This window comes from Corvus brachyrhynchos, unplaced genomic scaffold, assembly GCF_000691975.1.
Source record: "Corvus brachyrhynchos isolate BGI_N302 unplaced genomic scaffold, ASM69197v1 scaffold162, whole genome shotgun sequence".
Taxonomy (NCBI): Eukaryota; Metazoa; Chordata; class Aves; order Passeriformes; family Corvidae; genus Corvus; species Corvus brachyrhynchos.
The window spans coordinates 5,054,007-5,061,907 of NW_008236696.1; the positions used below are offsets into that span (position 1 = coordinate 5,054,007).

General features: G+C 63.2%; 1 protein-coding gene across 1 annotated transcript; it reads left to right on the top strand.

Annotated features, from left to right (window-relative positions):
* The first annotated feature begins 6 nt into the window (after positions 1-6).
* CHRD (chordin) lies at positions 7-7,283 on the top strand. Its single transcript, XM_017726971.1, has 22 exons — positions 7-109; positions 610-733; positions 1,126-1,263; positions 1,340-1,457; positions 2,357-2,453; positions 2,557-2,698; positions 2,772-2,912; positions 3,387-3,469; positions 3,558-3,705; positions 3,803-3,909; positions 3,994-4,110; positions 4,192-4,354; positions 4,447-4,688; positions 4,775-4,888; positions 5,122-5,334; positions 5,417-5,510; positions 5,624-5,680; positions 5,771-5,874; positions 6,021-6,123; positions 6,243-6,397; positions 6,563-6,656; positions 6,808-7,283. The coding sequence occupies exons 1-22, from the start codon at positions 80-82 to the stop codon at positions 6,873-6,875; spliced, it is 2,652 nt and encodes an 883-aa protein (XP_017582460.1). The 5' UTR covers positions 7-79; the 3' UTR covers positions 6,876-7,283.
* Positions 7,284-7,901: the final 618 nt, after the last annotated feature.

Here is a 7,901-nt window from a genome sequence, read left to right on the forward strand (position 1 = left end):
CGCGGGCTGCGCCTTCGGGGGGCATTTCTATGCCCTGGAGGAGACGTGGCACCCGGACCTGGGGGAGCCCTTCGGGGTGATGCGCTGCGTTATCTGTCACTGTGAGCCGGTGAGTGCCCCCACACACCCCTTTCCCTGGGAGACCCCCCGGCACCCGGCTCTGCTGGGGAGGGGGCTGGCAGGGAGGGAGTTCGACCCCTCTGTTCAGTGCACTCCTCTCCTTCCCATGGAAGAGGGAAGCGGGATCCCTTCAGCCAGCCGGACACCTGGATGTCCTCCCCCGCGGCAGGGGGAGGGGAAGGGGGGTTTAAAGGATCAGGCTTCATTCTTCCTCCCCCTCCTCGGGGATGGCCTCCGGCCCCCTCCCTCCTTCCCTCCGAGCAGTTCCCTGAGGCCGGGGCTGGCGGGGCCACGCACAGCTGGTCAGGAGCCTGGGGGCCGTGGGGAGGGGGCCCGGGTTTGGCTGCCGTACAGGCATCTGGGGACTGTGCAAGGTGCCCAGGGGCTCCAGATGGAAAAAGATGGGGGAAGCCAGGCTGTGCCGGGAGGGCGTGACTGGGAACACCTTGGCACGGCTCTCCTGGGGTCTTCTCGGCCCCTCCACAGCAGAGGAACCATCGGGGGAAGCCCGTGGGGAAAGTGAACTGCAAGAACATGAAGCAGGACTGCCCCGTGCCTGCCTGTCCCCGGGCCACGCTGCTGCCTGGGCACTGCTGCCACACCTGCCCCAAAGGTGAGGAGAGTGGGTGCTTTCTTGCAGGGAGCCCCCTCAGCCCCCCAGCATCCCCCACTGGCCTGGGAAAGGGGGCATTGCACACCCCTTTGAGAAGGGTTAGTCAATGTGCTATGAAAGTCACCAGTGCCCAAAATCTGATGGGCAGGGGGAAGCCCTGATGGGAACAGCCTGAAAGGAATGCAGGGAAGGCGCACAGGGCTAAATGCCCTGCCTGTCCATGTGCCTGTGCACAGCACACCCCAGCTAAGAGCCCCATAGTGATTCACAGGGCACATCTCAGTCTGTCTCAAGAGGGGGGATTTACTATTGTCCCCCATTCCGAGCTCTTGGGCACAAGCAGCCTGGTGTGATGGTGTCCTCCTGTGTCCACCCCATGCCAACCTTGCCAGGCCCCCCAGAGAAGAGCCCTGCACCCCGCTTTGACACCTTCGAGTACTTCCAGGACAAGGAGGATGACTTGGACAAGCCCTACAATGACCGCTCCTACCTCAGCTCTGAGGGCCTGGTTCGCGACGATGCCCGCACAGGTGAGCCACCTGCCCAGGCAGCAGCAGTGTGGGGCACCCCCCATGCTCCCCCTCATCAGCAGCATCCTCTCCCCAGAGTTTGTGGCCTTGCTGACGAGTGGCCCAGAGCCATGGCGCCCCACGTCCAGCGCAGTGGCCAAGGCTCGCTTCACCCTGCTGCGCTCTTCCCTGCTCTTCTCCATCAGCTACGAGCGGTGAGTCCTGCCTGCTGCTGCCTGTCCAGCCTGGCACATCAGGCAGCTCTCTGGAAAAAGGGGGGGAATTTAACAGTGTTTGTGCCCTTCTGTTCCCTTCTGACATCCCCCCCAAGGTGCCAGAGCCTTGCACTGACAGAGTGAGAGATTTGGGGAAGGGGGGGCAATGTGCTGGGCTCCAGCCTAGGTCAGCAGCCAGAATTTCGGCACACCCACAGTGTCGGCCCAGCCTCACCCATTTGCCTCCAGGTCTGGACTGGGAACAAACGGGAACGGTTCCAGGGCTCCCGTGGGTGCAGCTGGCAGAACTACTGTGCCACCCTGCAGGCTCTGCCGGTGGGCAGTGCCTTGGCACTGCTGCCAGGGTTCCCCATCCTTGCCATGCCCTTCCCGGATGCCCGCCAGCAGCAGAGCCTCTCCTCTCCCTCCCTCCTTCCCGCTCCAGTTTCTTCTGCTCTTCCTCGCTTCCAGGCCCCTTTGCATAGTAAAGTGGTGACTAATTTCCAGCTCTGACAGGGGGAGCCAAGCGGAGCCGAAAATGCTCCTTATTTACAGCCTGAACAGTCAGCTCCCTGCGGGTCCTGCCATGGTGCCTTTCCCGGCAGAGACCCCCATCCTGCTTTGTGCCGGTTAGACACCGCTCCAGGATAGGGGAGTCCAGAGAACCCGTGCCGAGCTGGCATTTGGCAGGACAGCAGTGTTGGGCTAGTCCTGGAATGGGTGGGCAGAGTCTGGCGCTTGGCACCGCAGGGGAACGTCATCCTTCTCCTGCCCACCCCAAACCCCCGGTGACTCCCCTGTGCCCTCCCCGACACACCTCTGTGCCTGATGCTGAGGGTGGTGCCAGGGGAGGGGGAGGGCAGGCACGTGGCCCTTGCTCACCCCGCGGATGCCCGCAGGCTGGGGCGGCCGAGCCGGGTGCGTTTCAGTGACCCCGAGGGTAACGTGCTGTTTGAACACCCCGTGCAGAAGAGCGCTGCCCCTGAGGACGGCATGGTGAGAGGGGCTGGGAGGGCAGGGGGCACGGTGCTCCTTCCCACCCTGCCGGGTGTGCGGTGCCCCCCAGCCACCGCCCAGCCCTTCCATCCATCAACCACAGCTCTGCGGGATGTGGAGGACGGTGTCCAAAGCCAATGTCCAGCTCCTGCGGGGGGAACAACTCCGTGTATCCCTCATCACCCGGGCACAGCCGTCTGGAGAGGTCCATGGGCACATCCTCAAGCACCGGGCACTCTTCGCAGGTAAGTCCAGCTCTGGCAGGCACACCCAGTGGGTGCCCACCAGAATGTCCCTCATGCCCCTGTCCCTGCACAGAGACGTTCGGTGCCATCCTGACCTCGTTGGACCCCTTGCACTTGGGTGCTGGGGGCATGGCCATGCTGACACTGAGCGACACGGAGAACAACCTGCACTTCATCCTCATGGCCCGGGGACTGCTGGAGCCTGGAGCAAGGGGTGAGAGCAGGCAGGGAAGGGGAGGGAGGCACTGCCCAGATGGGGCTACATAGAGCTGAGGGGGTGCATGGGTCAGCATCTGTGGGGTCAGGATGGGTGCCTGGGCTGGGTGTGAGGCTCAGGGTGGGTATAGGGGCTGGGGGTGGGGTGAAGGGTGAGGTGTGCATACGTTGTATGTTGGGTGATTTGGGGTGCACATGGTGGGGAGCAGACGGTGTGGACCTATGTGGGGTGACTGGGAGTGCTGCAGAGCATATGGGATGTGAGGGTTGTTGTGCAAGAAGGACAGGTTTGTGACGTGGGTGTGCACGGATTCAGGGGGTGCTGGAGGGAATGGTGAGGGTCCAGGCACACAGGGGCAGGCAGCTGGCAAAAAAGTGCCAGGGGGTTGGAGACGGTAGGCATAGAGGGGTGGGTTTCACAGTGGTTGCAGACCCCTGGTCCAGTGGGTCTACTCCCCTCTGTCATGTCCAGAATCCCCCTGGGTCCCACTGAGGGTCCGCATCCTGCACCAGGGCCAGACATTACGGGAGGTCCACACCAACATCACTGTGGAGGTAAAGCCTTCTGTTCCCCCACGTGCCCCAGCAGCCACGGTGCCCAGAGCACCAAGGCTGATCCATGCCACTCTACCCCCGCTGTCAGGACCCCGACTTCGCAGAGGTGCTGAGTGACCTGTCTGCCCAGGAGCTGCAGTTGCTGGTGCAGGGGCAGCTCCGCATTGCGGCTGAGACGGAGGGCCGGCACGCACGGCAGCTGGCTGGCACCATCACCACCCGCCGCAGCTGTGACAGTGAGCGCAGGGCAGGCACCCTGGGGTGCAGGGGGGTTGCTGTGCTCACCTCCATGCCAATCTCACCCACCCCTGTGCCTCTCTCCTCGGGCTGAAGCCATCCAAAGTGTGCTGTGCGGAGCGGATGCTTTGCTGCCGACCAAAACTGGGGCTGTGGGCTCAGCCAAACTGGCACTGCATGAGAATGGCACCCTGGAGTACCAGGTAAGTGGTGGACACCCATTTCCCTCTCGCGGGTCCCAGGGGTATCTGCCACCCTGGCACTGCCCCTTGGCACTCTACCCACAGGTGCAGGTAGTGGGCACTGCCAGCGAGGTTGTGGGCATCACACTGGAGACCAAGCCCCGGCGGAAAAGCAAGAGGAACATCCTGTTTGACATAACACCCAGCTACAAGGATGGGCTGGTGAGCACTAACCTATGCTGGGAGGGGTGGCATAGGGACTTTGGGTGAATCCCTGTCCCAACCTGCATGATCTCCCGCCAGTGGCAGGGCTGGGGTGCCTGGCAGAGCCCCAGCGCCCGCGATGCCCACATGCTTCTACAAAATGAGCTCTTCCTCAATGTGGCCACCAAGGATTGGGCGGAGGGTGAGCTGCGGGGCCAAATCATCTCCCTGCCCTACAGTGGGCTGCTCGCCCGCTACACAGGTACCAGGGACTTGTGGGGTGGTAATGGGGGGCAGTGGGGCAGCCCTCCCACACACCACCCACCCCCTCCCGTGGTCCCTGTCTGTGCGCAGAGATGCTTGTGGCATTGGCAGGGCAGCTGGTGTCCCCCCCAGTGCACAGTGGCGCTGGTGGGCACGCCTGGCTCTCGCTGGATGAGCACTGCCACCTGCACTATGAGATCTCGGTGGCGGGGCTGGGACGGCCAAGCGACGGCACTGTCAGTGCCCACATCCATGGGGTGGCCGAGCTGGGGGAGATGGGCACCCGCCCCCACCAGCACAAGCGCCTGCTCAAGGGTTTCTACAGCACTGAGGTAAGGTGGGCACCTGGTCAGGGCACACCGCAGCAGGGGCTGGGCCAGACCTTATCCCCACCCTGGTGCCCCTCTTGCCACGACAGGCTCAGGGGGTGGTGAAGGACCTGGACGCCGACCTGCTGCAGCACCTGGCCCAGGGCACTGCTTTCCTGCAAGTCAGCACCAAAGCACACCCCAATGGGGAGATGCGGGGACGGGTAGGTCCTCATCGGGACAGGGCACCCCTACCCATCCCAACTGCTGCCTGGGACTGGGTGGCACTGCCTGGAGGAGGGTGGAAGGGCGCAGGATCACTCTGTTAGAAGGTCCCAGCAGTACAGCAGTACACATCAGTGTTCTGTGGTCATGGGAGGTCCCTTCACCAGCCCTGACCATGGAGGCCAGCGAGGCACCGGCATGGGAAGTGACCTCCTGCTCATTGCCCCTCCAGGTGCACATTCCCAACCAGTGCCATGCAGGAGGGACCCGCCTGGCCCCGGGGGAGTCCCTGGGGCAGGCTGAGGTCTCCGAGAGCACCAAGACCAGGGACCTGGAGCAGCTGAAGAAAGACCCCAACTCCTGCTTCTTTGAGGGTCAGCACCGGGCACATGGCACCCGCTGGGCACCTGACTACGACAAGAAATGCTCCATCTGCAGCTGCCAGGTACGAGCCGGGGATTGTGCTGGAGGGGCAGCACCCATCAGTAATGCCCCTCCGCAATGAACCCCATCCCTGCTGTCCCCAGAAGCGCACAGTGATCTGTGACCCCATCTTGTGCCAGCCCCTCAACTGTACCCACCAGGTGCACCCAGAAGAGCTGTGCTGCCCCATCTGTGAAGGTACCTGAGGGATGGGCTGGGGGGTTCCTTGTAAAAACAAGGTGGGGGTCCCTCTCGGAGACTTGGCTGCTGGCACCATGTGCATCCCCTCATGGCCTTCCTCTTCCTTGTAGAGAAGAAGACAGAGCAGGAAGAGCTGAAGCTGGAGCGGGCACGGGACAGTAGCGAGGGTAAAGTCCTTGTGGGCATGGGCTGAGGGGGCAGCTCTGCAAAGGCTGACTCACAAGGGCTGTGACTTCCTCTTCTTCTTCCTCTCCTAGGCTGCTACTTTGATGGCGACAAGACATGGCGAGGCTCCGGCACTCGCTGGCACCCTGTCGTGCCCCCCTTTGGCCTCATCAAATGTGCCATTTGTACCTGTAAGGTGGGTGCAGGTTCCCGACTCGCCCCCCAACCTGGTCTGGCACCTGTGGGTGATCTCAGTTACCAGGCACCGTGCCTGAGGCTCAAACCAGGGCATGGGGCGCTGCCTGCCCTGTGCCTCCCGTGAGCCCCGTGCCCTCCCTGCAGGGCACCACAGGTGAAGTGCATTGTGAGAAGGTGCAGTGCCCACGGCTCACCTGTGCCAACCCTGTGCGCGCCAGCCCCTCTGACTGCTGCAAGCAGTGCCCAGGTACCTGCACCCCTCTCCTGCCCTCCGTTCTCCCCGTGTAGCTCCCGTGTGCCCCCACTGGCAAGGCCACCGGCCTCCTCTGCCACAGGCGGGCATCCTTCCAGTGTCCTTTCCTGCAGCCCCAGAGAAGAGCGCCCTGGAGCTGGCTGACTCCATGCAGGCGGATGCGCCGCGGGCGTGCCGCTTCGGGCGCCGCTGGTACCTCAACAACGAGAGCTGGCACCCCTCTGTGCCGCCCTTTGGAGAAATGAAGTGTATCCTGTGCTGGTGTGTGGTGAGTGTGCCAGCCTGGGGCGGCACCAGGGGAAGGGAAGGTGCCCCTATGCCAGTCCCCAGGGCTTTGAGAATGGGTGGGAGAGCAGCACCCCGGACACCCACTGCACCCTGAGGAGCTGCTGCACCCCAGCCCTGGTGCTCAGCCCCTCTCTCTGCTCTCCAGTCGGGGGAGACACACTGCCAGCGCCAGGAGTGCCCCCCATCTGCCTGCGCTAGCCCTGCCACGAGGGACAACCCCTGCTGTGCCAAGTGCCGTGGTGAGTGCAGTGCTCACACATTGGCACCACTGCCCAAACACTCTGTGGCAGCCCCCACACCTCCCAGTCTCCTTGGTGCTGAGCACAACCACCCCAAGTGCCCTCCTGGCACCCACTGTGCCCATCTCTCAGCCCTGCTTTCTCTCCCCAGCCCTGGATGCCCCCTCAGATGCACGGGAGAAGGTCCATGATGCCAAGGTGGAGTCACGGAGCCACTGAGCAGTCACTGCTGCCCGGAGCAGGGCAAGCACTCAGCGCTTGCATGGGGGGGCCCCACTACCTATTGCCCCTGCCCGTGCAGGGCGGGGGGCACAGAGGAGCACAGTGGGGTGCACGTGGCCAGGCCCCCAGCCTGGGCACCCCATCTCAGCACAACTGCAATGCCAGGACTGCCCTACCCGCTCATGCCAGTGGGCAGTGGCTGGGCGCATGGAGGTTGGGGCACCTGCTGCCCTGCCCCTCAAGCCCTCCTGGCCAGCGGGCATCATGCCCATGTTGTACATAGTGTAAAGTCCCTCTGTCCCCTGTTTGCTGCACCCACCCTGTCTCGGCCGGGTTTCTCACATAATTTATGGTGGCAGTGGATGGGGGTCAAGATGTATTTATTAAAACCAGAGCTATTGCCCACCCGGCTCCTGTCTCTTCCTAGCAGCAGCAGGCACAGGGCCATGCCCCTGCATCCCGTGCTGGACGCCAGGGGAACTTGCAGGCCCTGGCATTGCTGTGGTTGGGGATGTATATTAGGGGATATGGGGTATGGAAGCCAATGCCAGGATGAGGATATCCCTATGGGCTGTGGGGTGGCACTGGAGAGGACCAGAGCAGTGTACAGTGCCCACAGCTGGAGCCATGATGCCAACCTCTGCCCACGGAGGAGGTTGCCAACACAGTTGTAGACGGTGCCCGCTGGCACAAGGACACAAGGATTCTGTTCCCCACACCTCCATGGTGGCATGAAGAGCCCAGCCTGGGGCCCCAAGCCAGCTGCCACCCTTGGAGGCCCTGTCCTGCAGCACCCACAGCCAGCCGCGTGCCCAGGGCTGGGCACAGACACCCCAGCAACCCCAGTCATCCCAGTACAGCTGCACTGGACTAAGGCCTTGTGGGGCCCATGGGAGACCCAATGTTGCCACCTGCCCTTCAGTCCCTAATGTGGAGGACTGAGGGATCTCTGGGGCCACTCATACTGTGCTGGTATACACTGGGAGGACTGGGACAGTCAGAGCTATACTGGCTTGTATTGGA